The sequence below is a fragment of the Lagopus muta genome, chromosome 1, assembly GCF_023343835.1.
Source record: "Lagopus muta isolate bLagMut1 chromosome 1, bLagMut1 primary, whole genome shotgun sequence".
Classification (NCBI taxonomy): Eukaryota; Metazoa; Chordata; class Aves; order Galliformes; family Phasianidae; genus Lagopus; species Lagopus muta.
Window position 1 is genome coordinate 165,723,803 of NC_064433.1, and position 24,307 is coordinate 165,748,109.

At 41.3% G+C, this 24,307-nt stretch overlaps 1 protein-coding gene across 1 annotated transcript; it reads right to left on the reverse strand.

The window, feature by feature from the left end:
- On the reverse strand, positions 1–24,273 carry NUFIP1 (nuclear FMR1 interacting protein 1). The gene is made up of 10 exons (XM_048933413.1): positions 24,019–24,273; positions 23,698–23,786; positions 22,197–22,301; positions 21,524–21,586; positions 20,624–20,700; positions 13,578–13,670; positions 9,744–10,009; positions 6,390–6,518; positions 4,413–4,633; positions 1–1,769 (listed from the first exon to the last, which is right to left on the reverse strand). The coding sequence occupies exons 1-10, from the start codon at positions 24,209–24,211 to the stop codon at positions 1,431–1,433; spliced, it is 1,575 nt and encodes a 524-aa protein (XP_048789370.1). The 5' UTR covers positions 24,212–24,273; the 3' UTR covers positions 1–1,430.
- Positions 24,274–24,307: the final 34 nt, after the last annotated feature.

Below are 24,307 nucleotides of genomic sequence, written 5' to 3' on the forward strand. Positions count from 1 at the left end.
TATATATAAAACAAGGGTGTTGATATTTATAGAATTCCATCAGTTTAGACAGTGCACAATATGCAATTATCACTATAAATAGAGTGGTGGGACAGAATTTTCAGCTTCTTGTTTTTTTTATACACCACAGATGAAATGTATGGCACAAATTCTAATTTAAGAAACCAGAGGACAGAAAATAACCCTCGTTAAACAGCATCAAGAGTCATGTTTAGGTGGTGGAATGGAGGGCTAAGCTAGACTGCTACCAAGGAAAAACCATAATCCCTGAGAAAGTAACTCAGCTCTGACATTTAACCATGACTAAATGACACAAAGCAAAATACTTTGAAGTGGAAGACTTGATAACAGATTATTTTCATGACATGTTTTCAGTGTCAGTGTGACAAACTAACACCTGCACAAGAAGGATTCTAACAAACAAATGCACAATGTAATCAAGAGAACTCGTTCCTAAACCTTGGCTGATGGTTTGGTTTTATTTTCTGCCGGTGTTCACAACAGTTCATGTGTGTACAGCCACACAGAAGAACGAGTATGCACAAATCCATGAAAAGTCAGTAGATACTGTACAAACATCCACCAACAGGCCAAGGAAGACATTTCTCCAGACAGCAAACTAAAATACCCAAAGAACACTGAGGACAGAGAAACAAGCATCTCTTAGCAACATTTCTAATCAACCTAATACTCTCAGTACCAGGAGTTTGCTTCAAGAGTTAAACCTGACAGGTGATGCCTATGACAACAGTTAAGGTCTAAGGTGTAACGATGAGTACCTGAGGTCAAACACAGATTTAGCACTGATACAAGCAGTACTTACTGACACTGACATTTAAAAAAAAGAAATCCTTCTTGCATCAGTGCACTCTCTCATTTCTATTTCTCTGCTCAGTTCAATTAGATACTCATGGTACAAGCAGTGCTTTTAAAGCCAAGCCAGTTATTTCTCCCACTTGGATTGTTTTTTTTCCCCCATTTATACTTCAGGCCAATAACAGCTGAAAGAAATGTAATTAATAATCATTTCAGAACACTCAGATAACTCCAGAAGCTCAGATACTCATATACACTCTAGGCCATGATTTCACATGAGAAGGATCCACCATACTCCAGCACTATTTGGCTGTGGCAATGGACTGAAACCATTCATACCAAAGTAAAACATTAGAGATCTGAAGCTCAAAACCAGGGATCCACACCTTCTCTAGGATAGATCATACTCTGTGCCACTGCTGTATTTCAGCTGTGGGGAAATAAAATTACTCAACGCAGATGCTGTTTTCACAAGGAAGCAGTCACCTCAGGCAGAGCAGAACAGAAACATGTTTTTAACTGTTCTCATCACATACTTTAATGATTTTGTAATAATTATGTCTTCCAAAAAAGAAAAACGGATGTCAGGTAGAAAAGCTGAGCCTTTATCATCTTCAGACACCTTCTTCACTGTGAATTGCTGGGGTTTCCCATATCTCCTCATCTGCTGAGTGATGCATCTGTGATACCTGATATATGGGTGCTTCCTCACCATGGGCTATTAATAACACATCTTTTTCTTTTCCTGCTAACTGAAGGTCAGAGCTACAAGAACAATGAGATCCATCAAGCTTGTCCGTCAAAGCCTCTGCTGTAGTTTTAGAGGCCTGTCCAGTCTCTGTTTTAGCTTCTGTTTCTGGTTTTAAATGAAGTCCAAACACATCATTTCGTACAATGTATCGAACACACTGCAAAATCACATTCCTTTCATGTCGGATGTCCTGGGCCAGTAACTGCAAAGAAGGAAAAGAAAGTGATGCATATTTCCCTCCGCTGGCCTGTAGTTGACACAAGCCTACAAAGATGTATGGGTAAGAACAGGTGGGAACAGGCATCTGGCAAGGAGGCTACAAGGAGAGAGGTTAGAAGGACCACAACTGATATTTATACATGGCTGATCCACTAAAATGGACAAATTACATGCCCAAATCATGTATGTTTAAGCATCACTTATTTAGCACCAAAAACACATTAAGTCAGGCTGAACAAGCTGAAAAATCTACCATTTGGATTATGCTGTCAATCTCAATTTGCTCAGGTGACAGAGAACATCAATAATACACCTAAACACAGAATTTCCTCTTCAATCATCTTCCAGGGTACATTCAAATGACTGTGCTCTCATATCACAGACATGAGCTATCCAACATCCAAAATGAAGAATTCCAGGCTCTGGACAATACATCAGGGTAGCAAGTCTATCAGCATTTTTTAAGCTTTGCAGGCTATACTGTATCTGCAATTTAATATCCTGTGCATCCTTTATTAGAAAATATCTGAGTAAAAGATACTTATACAGAAAGGGCATGTTTCAACAGCTATTAGATTGTGGACTTAAATAGCAGCATCTATTCTGGGACATAATTCACCAACTTAAGTCTAACAACTTAACCAAAATGCTGAAGACCTTCCTTATTTCTTTCAGCCTGACTAAAGATCATTTGTGTGTTAAAAACCAGCCAGAATGCTGAAGGAAAATTCTGTCATTGTGAGCAGAGCTAATAGTGTGAAACTACACGTTTAAAGCAAGTAGCTAAACCTTTACCTACCTGACCATTTTCAGGAGTTCTGTATTACACATCCTAGCTAGATTTTGCTTGCAAAGCCACAGAGAAGCTTGGTAAATCTAGCCAGCCACTTTAAAGTACACACATTTCTATTTAGACTATTTTTTTAAGAGGTGTTGCATGCAGCTGGCACCAGCTGTTACCAGTGCTAGCACCTTACATGAATCTTCATAAACCTGTCTCAACCTGTAGATGCACAGTAGGGCAGAGAATGGACACTACAATTACATTATTTTTGTAGGTGAGGAAGAAAGTGCTGAATTTCCACACAGCATAACAAAGTTACAGATGAGATGCATCATCCCTACCTATTTTTAAATGCAGTGATGGGTATCTCTGGAGCAACTTCTGTAGAGGCCTGTCAGCAAACAGCATTGCTAAGTGTACACTGTTTGCAAGACTATGATAGTCATGTGTAGTAGTGCCTAAATTCACTGTCCAAGTGCCCCTCTTTCAAAAAAGAAAAAAATCATTTCATTCATGTAGCATCACTTCCTGAGCAAAGATTCTTCACTTTTTGGAAACGTTTTCAGTGATTCACTAAGAAATATCACCCTTGGTTCCTTGAAGCTTTAAAAGCCTACGTGCAAATCTCAAGAACTCCTCTGTAATTGACAGCCACAGTACACATCCTTTAAGAAACATTAAAAGGCAAAAGATAAAATGTACTTTTAAAAATGGACTAACAAGCTACAAATCAGGATCCCTGTGTTCAGCCAGCATCTGTGCCATTTTTCTCTCAATATTCAAGACCTCCATATGACTTACTCCTGAGTCTTTACTGCTTTGATCACCAACAACTTAGAGTAGTAAGAGATAAAGACTACTGTGCGCTTAGGGAGCTATACAAATGAAGGACAAACACTTCCTTTTCCATTCACTAGCAGCTTTATTTCTTGGCAGTAAATGTACTATGTGCTACTGAGAAGACTATCAAGGGATTTCTCCCAGATCTGCTACTTGGGATGTAGATCATTGACTATCTCTTGCCTAGACATCCTGTGCTGTATCAGACTCCTGATGCCAGTGGCACCCTGCTCTCTGCTTGTTCCTCAGCTGTGCCCAGTTTTTTTGCTTTGGCAGGAAAACTGTGTAACCTATCTGATCTTGCTCTCCTAGCAAATATTGCTTTAGAGAACTGAAAGCAGTAAGAGCACTGGCAAAGTTTTGTCTACACTAAAGAAAACCAATTTCATAGAGAGTACTTCAGGTTGCTGTTCATTACACTGACACCTGCAAACCTCTTTTTGATCCTTCTGACACCAACCTAGTCTTCAACATGACCTGCAGTCACTTCCTCAGATTGGTTCAAACATGCCTACAGAGAAGAACCCCATGCATGTGCAGGTTGCAGTCCAACAGCACTCAACAGTTTAAGACACCAGCATCCCTGTTAACAAGAATTTTGCAGCTGAAAAAACTGCCTCCTCCTCAATCAGGCAGCTGAATAACAAAGCTGAGTGCAAAGAGAGGAGGATCAGCATAAATCTGATGGGATTACATACAGAATATTAATACAGGAAGGGGAGAGGGACAAATAAAGGTTTGTGGGTTTTTTTGTGCAGCTCATTTCAAGCACACAATTAAGTTGTCCTCTGCTCACCAAAATCAGTTGTTACCTGAATGCACGCCAGGATATTTTCATTTGTCTGTTTCAGCATCTATGCTTTGAGAGAAACACTTATTTGCTATTTTAAGACCTGGCCTTTGCTTCAGCTAGACCTCTCTAACTTCTTGAGGGGAAAGGAGAACTGCTCACAGGTTGTGCTGCTCTTGTATAGTAGACACCACTATAACAATAAAGCTTACCATTTCCAGCAGAGTCGGACGACGCTTTGGAAGGAGAGGTAATGTTCTCTTTGCCCTTTTATCAGGGACTCTGGAAAAGCCTGTATTTGAGTTTGAGCTTCTTAGCATTGTGTCTGTAGATTCTGGAAGCTGCTGATTCAGCTTTGGATTCTGAGGAACATCAGGACTCTGAGGTGCTGCTTCATTTTCCTCAGCTTTTGTTGCAATCTTGACAGAGACTTCTAAAAAAGCAAAAGCAAAAGACACACCAACACTTTTCTCTCAAACTTAAAGGCCTCTAACATGCTTATATTCCCATGCACTGGCAGTTCTTGAGTATTCTTTCTACACAACCTGAAGAAGTACACATTTCGCTTGGGAGAAGGGAGGCTTTTGTTTGGGGTTTTGGATTTCTGTTGTTTTGTGAGTGGGCTTTTATTTAAAAATAAGAAGTTATCTCTAAGCAGTCATGGAATGGTAAATGAGACAGTTACTCTTTTTCAGTACTGCAGAGGGATAGGTTTTGTTCTGTTGTGTTCAAGGAGTTGAACAAGATTTTCAAGTCTCTGCCTTGGGTTCACTTAAAGCACACTCCTTCCACACCACAGTATAACTTGATGCAAGTTTGGCTGTTGAGAAAATCACTACACAGGGCAGAGCATGGCTAAGTTCAGTCCCATCTCCTAGCTTCTCTCCAACTTTAAGTTAGCCACCTGGGACAACTAAGGCATTGTAATCAACTGCAAACAAGCAGCTGCAGTTCTCTGCTATACACTGATGCATATGCTCAAAGCAGCACAACATCCAAGCACTGCAGAGTTCAAATCTCATTGCAAAACTCAGCAGCCTTCGATGGAAAAAGCCCTTAAGGACATGGAAATTAGTTCATGGGGTGAGCACAACAGTGTTTTCCTGGCTCTGTTCAAACTTGAAGACAGGCTACCTTTCCCACCCCCCAGAACTGCATGCCTATAAGAAGCCTGGAAAATTTGACAATACACACCCTAACCAAAGAAATGTTATGTCCACCCTTCATCTAAGGTCACGGTGCTGAGAAAAAGCAAACAAAGGGTGGAAAGAAATCCACCCAATCTTTCAGGAAACACTGTATGAGATGTTCCAAAATATGCTATAGGCTTAGAAAAAGACAAGGAATTAGATGAGGCACAACCCTGGTGGATAAGGTCATTGCAGCGCACCGGATGACTGCACAAATGCTATCCTCTGCCTGGGTACTCTCCTAATATCAAGAGTTATCACCATACTGGCAGTGAGTAATGGCTTACAGAGAAACCCTATTTACTGCTCCAACTGGGACAAGGAAGGAATGGGGGAACAGACTACAGCTAAAATAATGACATGCTTTTACCCCTCCCTGACTCTTTCTGCACATGACTCACACCTGTACTAGCATGCAATGTCCCCAAAAGCAGACTGGAGAGGTTCTCTGCACAGACTGCAAAAATATTCCTATGTTTAACCTTTAAAAAGTTTCCCTCTGCTAGAGTAAGCCATAAAAAAACCAAAAACAACAACAACAAAAAACCAGGACAGTATAAGACAGCTCTGAATTACAGCACTGGCAGAGAGGGCCCAGATCAAGAGGCAGTTCCATAGCCAAAAGAGTCCTGGAGATACAACCTCTAAACTGGCACTATACCTTATGCATAACCTGGGCTAATCACTACATGTTGCATTTCATTCTGATTTCTCTAAAAGCTTCTTTAAGAAACTTTAAGTACTATGTAGGTTGACAGACACTGAAAGCTGCAGCTTTCAGCAGTTCAGGGATGCAACCAAAGAATGCCAGTGGGCTACCACACTTGTAAGGGCTGCATCTACAAATAAATGGAGACTGCAGCGGTAGATAAGGGATCAAATGCATGAGAAGTGAAGCCTCCCAGCATTCAGAAAGAAAATATTTCCAAATAAAACACAGCAGCACTGGGAAGGAAGAGATAGGGAGAGGAGAACATCAGAGGAAGAGCATTTACACACCTTCAGGCTCACTCTCAGAGGCACTCCCATAGTTGGCTGACAATGAACTCAAGGCTGAGGTGACCTGTTTGGGAACAACAGTCATCTCCAGCTTTGCATCTTCAGTTTCTGCTTCATCCTTGTCAGACTCTGCAGGGGAAGAGAAGGTAAGAGGGATTTTTCCCCACACTCCCTGTATGAACAGCCAGCATTGTTAAATCCTCATATGATCACTATGCAAAGCTAGTGTTAGGCGCCATTGCTCAATACCATGGATTGATAACAAGCATATCTACCTAGCCAACACAGATTTGGAGGACAAGCTGTCTCACCACAGGTTTACAGTCAAAGTTATGGAAACAATAGTTTGACTTCCCGAACTACAGCTCAGAGTTTCTTCGTATATTAAATATAATTATAGGTTTTATTTCAAGAGCAAGTGAGGAGAAAAAGAGATTTCATAATGTGTTTTGAGGTTTTGCTGGATTTAGTCCTGTGGAGGCAAGGGGTGGGGAAGAAGGATTTAAAAACCAGTAATTTAAACATGCAAATTAGCCTCAGAGTGAGGATTTGAAAAACAGAAATTCTTGGATAGAAAAAAAGTTCACTGGGGACATTTAGGACACAGGCTACATATCAGACAATCTGTTTTCAGCAGGACTTCAGATCATTTAATATTAAAATCCTCACAGAGCATTATGGATATGCATGAGTGAGTTACTGCAGTCTAAAAACCACTCCAGAAAAAAAGGAACACTAGGAACACAGAAAATGGGCAAGTGATACAAAAATGCTGAAATTGACAGGACTATGACAATGGGAGACATACACAGAGCAACCTTCCTAAATATATATACACAAATTATGTAATTATGATGGCTTTAGTTTGATGCAAAGTATCTATATGCGTTAAGACCTTGGAAAGACTCTGATAGCCCTGAAGTTAACAGAAAAATTACCACAGACATTAAGGAAAGAGACTCTTTGGGCTAAAAGAAATAGACTGGTTGCAGTCTTGTTTTTACAAAGAATGTTGCATCCTTACATATCCCAGCTGTTGCAGCTTGAACGTGATACTCCACAGGAGAGTGGTGCAATACTTTGTAATAAACACTTTTGAGATCTTCACTTTTAAACCATAAGTGCTTTACTATTTTGTTTTAGTATCTCAGTAACAATTGTCAATTCATTTCACTGAAGCTCACGTTATTTGGTAGAACTTTGATAAACACACAGGCATTGATTTACACTATTACCTGCTTCTTTACCTTATGAGACCTCATGGTTGACTCACTGGTTCAGCAATCACATCAACTTGCAATTACACTGGAAGCTCATGGAAAACAGAGTGCATTTTCCTAGCAGAATGTATGTCATATGGCATACTTAAGCAAGCATAAAGCTCTGGCATTTACTCCAAGTTATTTTGATAGTTTCGACTCCTAGTTGCTCTTTACTTCCATCACACTCAGACTGTTGAGTGAGTGCAGGAGTCACACACGTTTTTTATACTTCCTTAAAGAGCATCTGGCCACAAAACTGGAAATGAGTTTATGAATATGCAAAGAAGCTATTATAAATTGCTAAAATTAAACTTCATAGAATCATAGATCCTGAGAGTTGGAAGAGACCTCTGAGGGCCATCGAGTCCAACTCCCCTGCAGTGAACAGGGATACCAACACTTGTAGCAAATTCAGAAAACACTATCAAATAGAAAGTGTATTACAGTAAAACAACTTGAGGAAGTGTTATGCACTAATGCATACAATTGCCTGCTTCTGATCAGAATTCCCTCAGGAATTTTAGACCTGGCACTTTATCTTGTTTCTGTTTATAAATGAAGAGGAAAATTGTTTTCCTCATCTCTCATTGAATGTCTTAGCTCTGAAGGAACGAGCTACTGAAAAGAACTTCAGTGAATGCATTATGCACAAACACACTGCCTCTAGAGAAAGGGCTCTTGCTGTTTGAAAGGTTTAAATACTCCAACAAAACGTTTCTATACAGCAAAACCACGGACTTCAGATGTAGGATTTTGAAAGAAATGTTTGTTCTACTTCATTATAGAAAAATGAACTGGATTTATTACACATTATTAAGTACTGCATTCCTTTTCTACCTATTATAACAGAAGTCCCTAGTTGTACTCGCATACAATTCAAATTCCTATCATTAAGTAAAGCACAGATGCTGTGGGGAAACGCAGCTATATTTAATCATACTTAGTTTCCCAACACGCAGATGAGTGGAATAAACAAATTGCACAGGGATGCTGAGTTCTTGTTCCCATTAATTGAAGATTATCTCTTCAAGAGGAGAAACTCAACATCAGAAGCCTTTCCAGAGGATGCATTTTAGCCTTGCTGCTAAAAAAAAATACCCAACAAACTAGAGTATAAGTCAACTTACGTTGACATTCTAAGAGCACTACATCACTGCTGACTATATTAGAAATAGTTCTACCAGCATAGTTTATATTGCTGCCAGCACAGGGAAAACAGAACATGCTCAGAAAAAAAGCCTAAGCAGTAATACTTCAGGAAATGCACACATATGGAGAGCATCAACAGCAAGTTGGATAATTTGGGGAAAAAATTGAATTATAAGAAAAATGCTTATATTTTCATGTCATTTAACCCATATAAGGAAGTTCATTGTTTTCACACTCTAAATATTTGCAAAACACTAAAACATATTAAACACCCTTCAAAAATAATTCTTTTGTTGCAATACTTGATTCTTTTGGCTTTGTAAATATGTTCTTACTTTATGTGTTAATGTAGTAACTTAATTTGATGCATGTGCTTTAGTCAGTTGCATAATACTTACAGCAGAATAAATACGATTGCACACAAACTTGTTGGCAGCCTCAATTTTGTTCTTTAAGAGCCTAGAAACCCTCTTTGATTTGTTAGCTAAATATTGGATTTAAAGCACCAAGTCAGTATCCAGAATATTCTAGGAGATCTCTTAGAAGATCATGTTCTGAATCAGGATACAGAAATTTCCATTTAAAAGGAAGTTCTAAATGCAAGACTTAGACACAGGGATGTTGGACTACATTCAAAGTTACAGATTTGTGCCCCTGTCGACCCTAGAATAGTTCTAGCCATACTACCATGCTTCTTTGTTAATAACAATGAGTAGTATTATTGTCCCAGCATATTGGAAAAGCTTTCCATCAATTTTCTACTAAGAAAAAGCCTTCCATTATACACATGTCTAATTAGCTCTCTTTTCATCAATGACAGTATGGTGGGGTTTCTTTGTTGCTTGGTTATATTGAAATCCCCAGCTCTTCCCCAAAGCTGCTAGCTTCACAGAAGTTCAGTAATCAACACTACTTAGAAGTTCCTTGACCTTTTTCATCTTACCAACATCACTGTTTGCTAGAAAACTGAGCGGATCAACGTCCTTCATGCATGGCTGAGTCTCCAAAGCAGGCTGTTTTTCATGTTCTTTTTCACATGTACTGTTTCCTGGTCCATTAGCTTCATTTTGATTTCTTTGTGATGGTACATTACTATCACCACCATTTTTCTTAAATTTCTTCCAGAACTGACGCTTCTGTTTTCTCTTCTGTCTTCCTTGCTGCCCAGACCTCTCATCTTCTGTAGCTTTCCACATTCCCTTCATTTTGCTGGAGAAGAGAAACAGAGTTCACAGAATAACAGCCTAGGAGAGTAAAATCAACTGAAGTCACTCAGCAGCTCAGGTGCACACAAGGTGCAGCAACAGAGTAGAACACCAGGACTTGCTCTAGCTCAGCTAACGTGTGGTAACAGACCACACATGCAGTTACAGCTCATCTCACTGGCAGGGTTACATGAAAGGTCTGAAGTTGATGAATTTTATCTTTTAACAGGGCATACTTCCACTACTGAAGTCTTTTTCCCAGTTACAGCTCAGTGAACGCTCAGATGCAACGACTGCCTGCTCTTCCTTCTAAACTAACGTGCTGCTCTTCTCTTTCACTCTAATGGAAAAGAAGAAAGATTTCCACTGGGACAAAGCAAATCAATTACAAATGAGAACAGCAGGCTAGTTCTGCTGGCCTTCCAGATTATTCTACAAAGCATATTTCTAGAAGGAACCTGGTCAGCCAAACAAACTCAGAATGTATAGATATGAGAATAGGTGTGACCCAGTCAGAAAAGCAAATACAGAACTGACAACCGAAGCCTCCTGAAAATATTTCTTTTCAAACAACAGAAAGTTAATTCATCAACACAAGACTGCAAAGAGTCACGAGCACATTATAACAACAAAAGATCTGACAGTCTTGATCCAGTCCCATGGTTCATTTGGCTCAGTACACTGTCCCTCAGTCTCACTTACAGCACAGCAGAGATCCTGTTAGCCCTAGTCAGCTGTATGATATCATGGTTGGGCAAGAACTTCTTCCTGACACTTTTCCTCGGGCCCTGAGCCACGCACCTGCAAGATAAGCCTCAAAGGTGTGTTTCTAACCTGGCACCACGTCATTGGTAGGCAGAACAGCTAGCAGAACAGGTCTATTTTTTATGCCCCCTTTTCTCACAAGCAGTCACATTTCTCATCTTCTTCCAGCTTTCAGCATTGCACCACCTAGACACCCTCTCCAACCAGAGCAGCTCACTGAACACTGATAGCTTTGTGCCTCATGTTGTGCACTGCTGTGTAAACTTCTGCTTTACTCCACATCTTGCAGCAAGTTGTTAATGCTTTGTAGAGAAAGATTTCTTTGGTCTGCTCTCAGTGTGAGAATAAAACAGTTATCTGTTAACTTCATTTTCCCCCTCAAGTTACAAGAAACAGTGCACAGATATTCTAATTACCTCTTCTCACCCATACACATTTTTTCCTGTCACACAATCCTCCCAAACCACAGACCTCTGCCTGTACAAAAATGTTTACACTTCTAACTAATGACCCCCTCTTTCACACTTCTCCAGTTTTAAGTTCCTCTTGAGGCAAACAGCACCAGGTTGAGCATTCAAAACGGTTTTATATGATGCCAAAACATTTAATTCTTCAGCCATTCCTTGAGTGTCCAGCACTGAATGCTCAGCCCTGATAGCATCATTCAGCATAGTTCTCATGTGACAAGAGATACAAGCCACCACCTTCCTGTGTATCAGCCTCTTATCCATGAAGTAAGGCTACTGTCTCCTGTAACTCACCTCGTTTTAGGATTCCAAACTTCACTTCTGAATTTATATTAGGCTTTAAATTCAGGATGTTGTTGTACAGCTTAGACAATACAGAGTAAATATAAGCTGATACTGTCCTTGACCAGGGACAAAAACATTCTAGTTTCCACAGGGCCTCAAATACCCAGAAAGAAACCCCAAGGTCACAAACACATCCCAGCAAGTGCCAGCCTGGTATCTCCCTTCTTCTACTGAAAGATGTACTCTTCACTTCCTGTTTAAAGAGGATAAAGAGCCATGTGCTATTAATTAGCTGTTGCAAGACACCACAGACTGCCCAAGTGGTCCTCCTGCCTCTCTAATCTCACACACAGGGATGCTGGAAATTAGCAGTTGTAAAGCACTTCAGAGAACCACAAATGGAAAGTGTTGTAGAAGTGTTAAGTGTCTAATCCTTTCTAAATCTTACTTAGCTATTTGCTTTAATAGTACAGCTTGCAAAGAACAAGATGTATTCTATTTTTGCCTCATGCATCATTAAGTTTGCCAGATAAGCAACAATTTCAGAATCTTTGCTGTTGATAAACCAAGCAGAAACGACAGTTTTTTGGACAGTAGAGTAAGCCTTCTGGGCTACAAGTTCAGGGAAAAGCAGAAAAAAATGCAGGAAATTTCTAAAATTAACTAGAAATAAAGGTCACTAAGTGAAAGCAAACTGCAATCAACTAGCAGCTTATAGGGCTTTTTTTTCCCCCTTCCCTAACAGTTTTCCAGATAAAGTTACTAACATACCTAAAAGATTTCTGACTACATTTAAGGTTACATTTGGCATCTGACTCACAGTTCACTAGAACAGCCACGTTGCCAAATAAACCTGTAGACACTAAATAGCTTATTATTCTGACAAGCAAAACTCATCTTTGCATCCAAGACTCTTCAAATGTAACTCCACATTTGTAGTTTTGGACCCTTGTGTGCAAAGTACATCTGCATCAGTATTTCATAAACCTTTCCTTCCTGAGGAATAAAAGGCAGCAAGCTGAAGGGGGCAGGGAAAGGGTGAGTAAACATTTGAACATCTGAAGCACATGCTGTACCAAGGTAATCTGCACCACTACCATTTAACAAATTATACTAGCCCTGTCTGAACCTCATTCTGCACTGGTTCAACTGATTTACCATAGTTCAAGCTCTTTATTTTGTCATCCCCTTGAGGGGAGAGAAGTCAAACTCCAGCTTCACTTCCACATAGCAGGAAATTCAGCAAGAGCCTCTTAGAACTGGGTCCACTCCTGCCTTCTGGCTCAGTCATTCTAGCTTAAACAACGTGCTGGGGGCGGTGGATCATTTTATGTAGAAGTCTTCCCGCAGGCCCTAAAGCAAGGCTGATGGAGTTGGCTATTTCCATATAACACTAACACTGTGGAAAAAAAAGTTTAAAAAAGATAACATGGAAAAAGTAATTCACAGTATGAGAGAATGAACAGAAAAATCCAAGAGGACCAAGTATTGGGCCCAGAGCAAAGGCAGCAGATACATAACAAAGATGGAGGGTAAAAGAAGCAAAAGAAGCAATAGCACTATTTAAACCATAAAAACAAAGTTAAATCTTCCTCCGCTCTTCACTTGATCATTGATTTATCATCTGAAAGCAGAGAGTAAAAAGCCAAATCCACACAAAGTCTCTTGGCCATTTCCAGGCATAAGAGGATTAGACCACAGATTAATTATGTTGTGTGACTTCCATCCCCCTTATTTCTTTTTCAGAGACCAAGGTTATGGTGAATTAATGAATAGCCACTAGAATGTGCTTCTCAAATAAACCAGAGTGTAGAATTCAGCAAGAACATCATCAGGTTTCTAACACAATCATTGTTTAATTTAACTGAAGTGGACTATGAAGCACTGTAAACAAAGGAACATTACATCTGCCATTTGTCAAGTGACCTGTCCTCTGCTAAAGGCCAGCTAGATCATGTGCACAGTGCAAGCAATAAGTGCTTGGAGACCACAGTAAGAAAGCATATGCCTGAACTCATTAAAAGGAAAATAGCAAGCTGATTTTAAAATGCTTACCCAAACTGCGGGGTGGTGAGGACTTCTCCTCTTTCCTCCTTCTCCATCTGCATAACTTTCTTCTTTTCAATGTTTGCTAATGTAGGAAAATTTCTAGAAGAAAAAAATTCATATGCTCTTGAAATGTTCATATGCTCTTGAAATAGTTGGCCAACCCACCCTCTACCAAACTAACATTCTCTATAAGCATGAGAGAGTTTCTATGTTTCATGTAAGTGTACCAGACTGCTTCCTTCTTAAAAAGGCACTGATGAAGAAAAGAAACCTGAGTATTTATGGTCACACGCTCCCATGCAAGAAAAATCCACTAAATTGGCACTATTAGATTTACCTAACCATCAGACAAGCTAGAGACTAACAGCTGACTCATGCTTTTGGACCCTCTGCCTGTCCCTATATACCACAGCACATGATTTACTCTCGCAATTTAATTACTCAGTGCTTTAACCAGAGTATTTAAGGATCCTGAGGTATATGCCTTTAGCAAACCAATGGCTCAGCTCTTACATAAAATAGGGTTTTAAGAACAGCTTCTGCATGCAGAAGATTCCCTTAATAGCATAGTTAAGGGAAAAAAGCCTCCTCCTGCACAGTATTCAGAATTGAGCTTGCATATTGAACTCTACTACACCAATATTACCAGCTTTTTATTCCAGCTTCGAGAAAAACTGCTAAGTCATGCAGAACAAAACAAATCTACTATTACAATCAACCACCAAACCAAACCACCTCTCTCTTCCCACTCCCCACTTCCCTCACCATTCTTCCCTGCAGATGTACACCATGCCAGTTCCAACATGCAAGGCCTCCTGTAGATTGCTGTCAAGGCCCTTAAATGGCAACGCTGGATGCTCTGTAAACATCAGTTAGCCAGACCTCAGTGCTTTGAGATAAAGGTGGTAAATGGCAAGCACTCCCACCCCTTTCCAAAAAGTATCACAAAACATAAATATTTGATATCTATTAAAATGGAGTAACAAGGAACTTAGAACAGCTACTCACTACATATAGTTATCAAAAAGGACACATCTTTCTTTAAATATTTAATCTTAACACATGCATCTTCCCTATTTTACAGTAAGAATGATAAGCTTCATGCTGACTCAAGACAGCTTTGACTACTTATCAAGGAAAAAAGATAACAAGCATTTTCTAAGGCACACCTAAACACATCACAGAACTGTCTTAAGAGGATTTGAGTTTAGGCTATCAGAGTCTATTTTCATTGGATTTCTCCCAGAAACCCACCATACATAGCTGAAGTGAGCACAGGGATATGATATTTCTTCACCACTACTTGCATTTCTTTATCCATGTTATAAAGCTCCTAATATGCAGCAGGCATGGAATGAATTATTTTATCTCAAGAGCTTCACATTCAAAGACCCCTGTGCTTGACAGCCCCTCCACACTTCTAGGAGAAAACTTAAGATGCTTTCACATGAGTAAGGCCCAAAGAAGAAAAGAGTTATTTGTAAGATAGTTATACAGAGGAGAACTCCAAGCTCCTCTTGGTCATTAAAAATAAGGACATAAGGTAAAACCCTTAACCCTGGAGCAAAAGTCTCGGAAGCGCTCTTGCAGTTACGCTGATTAAAGACATACTCAGACACGCACTCAACAGCACACTTTGAGACCCAACTGCCTCCCACTTTCATTCCTACAAGTTACCACTCCCTCCACTGAGCCACTGTAATGGACTCCATGAATGCTTTTAATTCAACTCAGTGCCAGAACAGATGTGCTTTCTTTTAGAAAACCTTCACAACTGACAGACAGAAACTAACAGCTGTAGAAAGCTTGCATCTGAAGTCCAAATATTCCTGCAAAGGTACATCTTACAGCACCTGTAGCAACTGCTTACTCCAACTCTCCCTGACAAAGATAACAGATATCATTTCACTCATTACCTTTATCTTCTACAGAAAATGCACCCATTTTGCAGTGCGCATGCACAGAGCATTTTATGATGATTAAAAAGGCCCCTATAGCTTATTTTGCAATCTAAGGATTTGGTGGGCAGTAAGCTCTAGACTTTTCAAGTCTTCAGTTGGCAGATACAAGGTAGACTGGGTTCACACCTCCCCAGGTGCTCTGCTGTGCTACAAGGCTGAGCAGAGCACTCCAGTGGCAGATTGGGTGACTGGACCACATCAACCCCACTTGTCCCAAAGCAGAGCGAGTCGAACCCAACCTTCCAAAATGGAAGTAAATCCACATCTCATCACAGAACCACAGAAATGCTGAGGTTGGGAAGCAACCTCCAAAGGCCATCTGGTCCAACTGCCTGCTTCAGCAGGGACAGCCAGAATAGTGTGCCTGGGTTCAGGACCAGGAAGCTTTGGAAGATGTCCGAGGAAGAGACTCCACAGCCTCTGGGCAGCCTGTTACAGATACCATAGAATGGCTTGGGTTGGAAGGAACCTTGAAGATCATCTAGTTTCAAACTCCCTGTCAAAGACAGGTTTGTCAACCACTGAACTGGGCACTAAATCAGGTTGCCCAAGGCCCCATACAACCTGGCCTTGAACAACCCCAGGAATGGGGCATTACAGCCACCCAGTACAATCCCAGAGCTCAGCATTGCTTGAGTATAAACAGGTCTGTGCAACTCCTGACAAATGCATTTTGGTTAAAGAAACACAAATTGGCCAGGCTGTTCTAGCCAAGATTGGTAACATCATGAGAATAAAAGATAACACCAACTTGGCTTTCTGCAATTATTAAGAAATTTTACTGCTTGACCTGTATTACGAGTGATTGTCCATGCAAGAGTCCTCATTATATATTTATGCTTCACTAGTGCAAAACAACTGGCTGGATTCAGGGTTGTTCTGTTTGAACTGGGCAATAGGAGGGGCTTGCACATGTAGTAACAAAACAGAGCATCAGCCAGATCTGCCCATGGAAACAGCAAATTCCACCTAGTTCCAGAGTGGAGGCAGATGCCTACAGTGCAAACATTACATTATACCCCCAAGGTGAAACTACACAAAAGAGACCCACACTTTGTAAACTTCACCACCTAAGAGCAGCTAACAAGATATTCAAGAGAAACCAGAAAGAGGAATTTTTTTCCCCACCTTTTTCTTTGATAGAAAATTCTTTCTTAGAGAGGCCAAGCTAGGAAGACAGCTCCTGAAGTGTGGCCGTGCAGAATACAAAGAGCACATACTGAATTTCAACACATAAAGGGGTCACATTTTATGATCTGATGTGCTGACCCAGGCTTGTATCCTTAGAAGATATGCCCTCCTCCATCAATAAAATGAGGTTCTTCAAATGTTAGCTACAAGCTCCAATGAAGTAACAGAAGAACAGAAGTAACCCAGCACTCAGGTCCTGTAAACAACTTGGCACAGCTTGTGCCCTAGTAAACAGGTTATTTTTTTCCAACAAACGAGTGCTCTAGCCAAAATCATACATGCTTGATAGTCCAGTGCACTACATCCTGCCCAAACAAAGTAAACAGAGCTCTTAGAAAGCACAAAGAGCTTTGTCAGTGCCTAACTGAAAACAGAACTGTTTCTATAGCAGTTTACACAGCATATTTCTGAAGTCCAAAGCTACACAAATTTATCTTCATAGGAAAAGCACTGTGACTTACAGAGCTGGTCCTGACTGAGCATACAACCAACAGCAAAAAGGACACATAAAGCCCAAATGGGCCCACAGAGAGCTGATAAAATTCTGTTCCGAGTCTCCCAGGCATTTTATCTAGCATTGCATCTGCAGGGTGATTTCACCACATGTTAGCTGAGGCAGTTTTATTAATTCCCAGTGCGTACCAGTAAGTTCTATCCATTACATCCACCTTAAAACATTTAATCCACTTCACTTTGTCTGCACTACTTGTACCAGGCACTAAGAAATTAATTTTCCTTATTACCTATTTAACTACTGTGAATGTATCACCAGGGAAGATGCCAAGAGCTATCATTATCAACTAGGGGATTACAAATTGGTTTGATCGACAGCACTAGTCTTCACTTATTAAATAGATGCTCAGCCTATCAAATGTATTGCAAGGAAATACTGCAGTCATTCCCTAACTGGACTGGGTTAAAGAAAGCAGGGCAGGCCAGAATTTAGAAGCAATACACAAGATTGAGAAAATCATCCAGTGTTATATCAAAACACAAGCAAAAATAAGCTTAGGTGTATAAACTTAGGTGTTTGCTTCAACATCAGAGCTGCCTTGGCATGTTTTCTAGTAACCTCTGCTCAGGAAGAGCTGGTTAGAAACAGATGGACAACTAGTACTCAGATTTCACTTGGAAAGAATAGAAGACAGCAATGCCACATTCTGTGCAGTAAGAAAATGCACTGTTGGTGATTGCCTTTAAGCTTGTATTTAAAAAATGCTAGAATAGCACATTTCTCAACAGTTGGAATGGACAAGTCAAAACAAGAAAAGCAGTTGTAATCACCAAAGCTAAGGTCAGCCTTCACAACCATTTGTCTTCCAAACAAAGGAATCATAGAATGGCTTGGGTTGGAAGGGACTCCATGTATTTCCAGCTCCCTGCTGTGGGCAGGGCTGCCAGTTGCTAGATCAGGCACTAGATCACATTACACAGAGCTCCCATCCAACCTGGCCTTGAACACCTCCAGGGATGGGCATCTACAGCCTCTTTGAGTAGGACACTCCAGCATCTTATTACCTTCTCTGTGAAAAACTTCCCTGACTTCTAATCTAAAGTCTCCCATCTTATAGTTTAAAGTCATTCCCCCTTGTCCTATCACTTTCTACCTGTGTAGAAAAGTCCATCTCCCTCCTGCTTATGAGCTCCCTTTAAGTACTGGAAGGCTGCAATGAAGTCTCTCTGAAGTTTTTTCTTCTCCAAGCTAAACAGGCCCAACTCCCTCAACCTCTATCCCCAGGAGAGGTGCTCCAGCTCCCTGATCATCTTCAGGGCCCTCCTCTACACCTGTTTGAACACACTCTTGTGCTGGGGATCCCAGGTCTGGTTACAATACTCCAGATGGGCCTCACAAGGTCATAGTAGACAGCAACAATCCCCTCCCTCTCCTTGCTGGCCACCCCTCTTCCAATGCAGCCCAGGATACTGTTAGGCTTCTGTTGTTCCAACAGAACATCCAATTCCTTACCCGCAGCTCTGATCTCAATGAGTTCTTCCCCAGTCTGTACTTATATCTGGGATTGCCTCAACCCAAGTACATCACTTGGTTTTGTGGAACCTTATTAGGTTTACATGAGCCACTCAGCTTGGTGCTGTCTGCAAAGTTGCTGAGGGTACACTCGATTCTCAGATCCCATAGAATTGCATCTCTATCACTGCCCACATAACTTCAGATTGCCTGCTTTCCAATTCACTGGATCAAAAAACATTAAAAAGCCTTCAGACTGGCCTCTTTAGCAAATTCATAAGCAATTAAAAAGCCTTTAGGTGAAGAGATGTGCAAAGGCTGCAACAAGAAGGGCACTGTATAGAAACTGGAAAAGCAAAACAGGATTCTGACCTGGCACACTTCCTGCAAAGATGTTCACTCATTACTACTCTCCCCTCCCTCATCACACAGATGCTGCACTTCAAAGACAGGCTTTAATAGATGATAGCAGGATACTCGACTAAACAACACAGCAGCTAATCATGGACACTGGAACTCTAAGTCATTATTTACAGCAGCTGGAAGAACAACCAAAACAAATGTCAGGGATGCAGTATGAAAATAAACACATTAAATCACCAGAAACTAATTAGAAACCAACTACTAATGACCTAAAAAGATTCATTCTTAGCTCTGATTAGAGCTTCTAGAAAGAAAAGCTTTTACATGTCACCATAAATAAAAACTCCCTAATAGTTCAGACTCCCTCATGTCCTTTTCCCCCCTTCTTTCAAATTGAGTGTTTACTGTGAGTCAGATCTTTCATACCATACCGTCGCTTTGTTGGACACCTAATGAATGCTTTGCAGAAGCCTCAGATTTGGCTTTCATTGCTTTTATTTAGTTGTTTCTTTTATTACGTGCTAGTACAGCTACCTCAGCTTTTGCACAAAAATTAACACAAGCCACTCAGGTAGTCGTTTTACATGCATCTATTACAGCTAAATGAGACACCCACATAGAAACACACACACCAAAATAAGCGACAGCACTACTCCACCTAGCGGCCTTGGCTCATCCCACATTGCCTTTTTTGATGGTGCTCATGACTGTGACTTTATTTCCACTTATTACAGTATGCTACAGAAAACAAAAGGCTCCCAGGAACCTCGTACCACAACAAAATTATAGACATATGTAAGAAAAAAAAACTACCACCTACCATAATTTGTTGAATTTCTAGAGACCCCTATCTAAGGCAGAGTATCATCACTCAGTAAACTGCACAGAAATTTTGCTTTGACTCACAGTATTCACTCCCCAAGCACACAACATATAAACATTAGAGAGGCAGAAAATGAATGTACAAACATGTTTCTAATACACAGCAAAGCATGTACTTGCATGCACCTTAAAAACCATTTTGACACATAAGCCTTAGCACCAACAGCTCTCCCACAAGCATCTCAGAAGACAAAAATGTACACAGAGTTGAAAATAAGACAAGTATTATATTTTCTCCCTTGGAGATACTGTTATAAAAACATGGGCTTTAAGACTGTACCAGACAAGTTGTTTTACTTTCATCTCAAGAGGTCTCTAGCACAATGCCAAAGCTGATCATTAGCAACCTCGAAATTTGATTTATACAACTTCCCACTCTGCACCACAACTCCTACTTATAGGTTTGTTTTCACCACGCACTGATCACTCAAAACTGTATTCCAAGTCAGGTACAGAAGTGAGGAAAACCTACAGCATCTTTCATCTACTGAAAAGGAGTTAACTATGAGAAAGCCACCGTGAAAAGGCCTATGGAAGCACAGGCTGCTGGTAAACAGCATCAAGTTATACACCTCACATCACAACAGGAGAAAATGAGAAATCCTGCTGCATATGAACTTCACCCCATACTTTAGCCACAATGCCATTTGTATATTTTGTTCTTTAGAAAGTGTCAAGCAATTACTCACTTTTTTCTTTCTTCTCTCCATCTAGCAATCTCTTCTGGACTATCTAATTTTATTCTCTTAGCACCAGGTCCATGTACCTAAGGAAGAAATTCAAAGGTGTTTCAAAGCCAGAAGGGGGAGCAGAAAAAAAAAAAAAAACCAAAAGGAAAAAGGGTACTGCACTTAATCTCCAATCATGCTGAGACTGCACATAGCAACCAGGGGAGATTAGCAAGGCAGGGGAGATTCAGGCTGGACATGAGGAAGTATTACTTTTCAGAAAGGGTGGTCAGGCACTGGAATGGACTGCCCAGGGAGGTGGTGGAGTCACCGAGCCTGGGGGTGTTCAAGGAAAGGCTGGATGTTGTGTTGAGGGACATGGTTTAGTGGGAGCTATTGGGAATAGGTGAACGGTTGGACTGGGTGATCTTTTAGGTCTTTTCCAACCTTGGTGATTCTATGATTCTAACCACATTAAAATTCATTAAGATACAGAACTGAACATTTATACACATAAGATTTTTTTTTTAATAACAGATTCAACTCACAGAATGGCCCAGGTTGGAAGGGACCTCAAGGATCATGAATCTCCAACCCCCTGCCACATGCAGGGCCACCAACCTCCCCATTTAATACCAGACCAGGCTGCCCAGGGCCCCATCCAACCTGGCCTTGAACACCTCCAGGGACGGGGCATCCACAACCTCTCTGGGCAGCCTGTGCCAGCACCTCACCACTCTCTAGTAAAGAACTTAAAGAACTTACTCAGAAGTGATGTTGTAATTTCAGAAGAATGAAAAAAAAGAAAGAATTATAGAATGACCTGGGTTGAAAAGGACCACAACGATCATCTAGTTTTAACCCTCCTGCTACATGAAGACAGCAAAGATTAATATTCTGGAAGACAGCTGGGATACCTACATTCTTCCAGTGTATCTGAACTAACTTCTCATGTGCATTGAAACTGCATCCTTCTTCTGTGCACTGCAAGATAAAGGGAGTGAACTTCAGGCATATCATATTATACAAGAAAATTACAACAAGCATTTATCTAAAAGTCAAATTCTGCACCAGATGATTATACAACTGATGGCACAGAGTTTAAGCAATACAATTTTAAAATAATCATGACTGCAAAAAAAAAATTACGGTTAATGTACTTTTAAGTTCCATCTGATTTTTGTACAGCTAATGAAGACAACATGCCTCATAATCAGAGATAATGTAAAGCAAAGCTAAAAGAAAGATTTGTGGGGCTAGCCAATTTCAAATTGTGTTACTCCTTTGCATTAAAGGAGTGCATTTTTAAAATCTCTTCTACATAAAGCATTTTCACACATATTTCACGTGCTATGCTGATGTCAGTGAAGCTACTCAGTGCTGGGGTGAACTAGCAATATTCAGAAGAACATTAAAATGACTTGAGCAATAACACAAAAAATACAAGCTTCCCTACACACAGCATTAAAAAAAAAAACAACTCCTACCAACTCAGGAATCTGTTGCTAGGTCTACCATCATAAGAGTGAATACAGTTATCTGTTTATATGTGAAAAACTAGAGATTGAAATAAAAAAAGCAAGCAAAGTCCAACCTGTGTATGTTGTGAAATATGTTCATCATACTTCTCCTGGTTTTTATAGCCTCGGTCACAGGTATCACAATAGTGAGAGAAAACTGGCTCCTTCTTCTTTTTGTTCTAAGAGAAAGGAAAAAAACATTAGCTAGCAGTTAAAAGGTTACCCTGCTTAATTAGATAGGAAATAAATTGTTTGGAATGTTTTATTTGAGGTATTACCAAATATCTAAACTAACAAAGCTAAAATTGACATCATTCATTTTCCAAACAAAATGTACTGCACTCAGTTCTTTCTTCTACCACCCCTCTATCAGTTATCATTTCTGCAGACACAGGCTTATCAGCAGCTTGGAAAAGAGCCAGGGCTACAGCTCCACACCCCCTCCCCATAGATTCAGTCTGCACCTGTTCTCATGTGACAGGTAGGAGCTTGGGAACAGTAGGGACCCTTCCCTCTCCCACCATTACAGCGAAGTGATGAGGCTGCCAGGGTCTGAAAACATGATGGACCATTAAAGTGATCTATGTAACTGGGCATCATCACAATAAAGGCTTTTATTGAGATTACGTGTTTTAGGATTTGATCCCTTCGTTGAGCTCAGGGTTTGAGGCCAATTCATGGAAAAGCTTCAGTTGGAAGGAACCAACCAGTTCCAACCTCCTGCCATGTACAGGGCTGCCACCTGCCCAGGGCCCCATCCAACCTGGCATTACGCACCTTTAGGGATGGGGCACCCACAGCTTCTCCATGCAGCCTGTGTCAGTGCCTCACCACCCCTAAGCATATGATTTCTTCCTTATAGTTAAGAGGGTAGATACAGATGAGATTGAAACTGCTACCTCTTGTCCTCTCATGCTATCTGATGAATATGATGAATATCCCCTCCTTAACTTCCCTATATGCCCCCTTTAAGTATTGGAAGGTCACAATGAGGCTCCTTCAGAACCTCCACTTATCACAGAATGGTTGAAAGGGATTTGAAGGATCAAATTCCAACTCGCCTGCCACAGGCATGGCCACCAATCTCCAGATACGGCACTAGACCAGGGCCCCATCCAACCTGGTCTTGAACACCTGAAGGGACAGCGCATCTACAACCTCTCTGGGCAGCCTGTTCCATCACCTCACCACTCTCCCTGTAAAGAGCTTCCCCTTAAATCCAAGAAGAGCAAACCCGGTTCTCTCCTCCATATTTTATAGGAGAACGCTCCAGCCTCATCCCAGTGGCCTCTTCTAGACTCACTCCAACATTCATCACCCTGGATACAATACTGCAGGTGAAGCCTCACAAGGACAGCGCAGAGAAGAAGAACCACCTCCTCAATCACGCCAGGGCACCACGCTTATTTTGCTTGTCATGTACATTCAATCTCACAGAGGCAGCAGCATTAGTCAAAAGCACAGTGGCTGCACAGGGACACAAGCCATACAGAGTCACCTCCATCCCAACATCGCAGAACAGTTATCACAGAAAGGGAACACTGAAGGCCACATAGCCCAATTCAGCATCCGTACCTTCTGCCTGTTGTTTCCACCTGGAGAACGCTTATGAAATCCAGGTGCTTGCTCTCCTTGCCATTCCTGGGGAAAATGGCCATTTCCACCTTAAAAAAAAAAAACAAACAAAAACAAAAACCCACACAACACAACAGTCGGTTTCAGTTGCTGCAGCCGATGAGTCCCACACGCACGACCAGGTGGGGAGCGAGGGAAAGGGGCCGTGCAGACTCAAGTCGGGGCTGAAGGATCAGGAAACGAGACTGGGGGCAGCTCCAAGAAGGAAGAGAAGGGAAAAGAGGAAAGAAGGCGCTGGGACCCCCTTTCTTCCCCGCTCACCACTGTGCGGCCGCCGCAGGGGCTCCTGGTAGGCCGGCGGGTACCATGCCGGCGGTGGGGCGTAGCCGTCGGGCGGCGGCCAGAAGCCGGGCTCCCAAGGAGGCGGCGGGCAAAAGAGGGGCGGGCGGAGCGGCGGCGGCGGGAACCAGCCGAACGGGCTCACGGCGGAGCCCAGCTCGCCGCCCGGCTGCATGCCCGCCGCGTGAGGAGCCGCACCGCCGGCCGGCCGCTACAAAACGCGTCACTTCCGGTTTCTATAGCTTCTTCTTCCGGGGTTAAATCCGCCCGG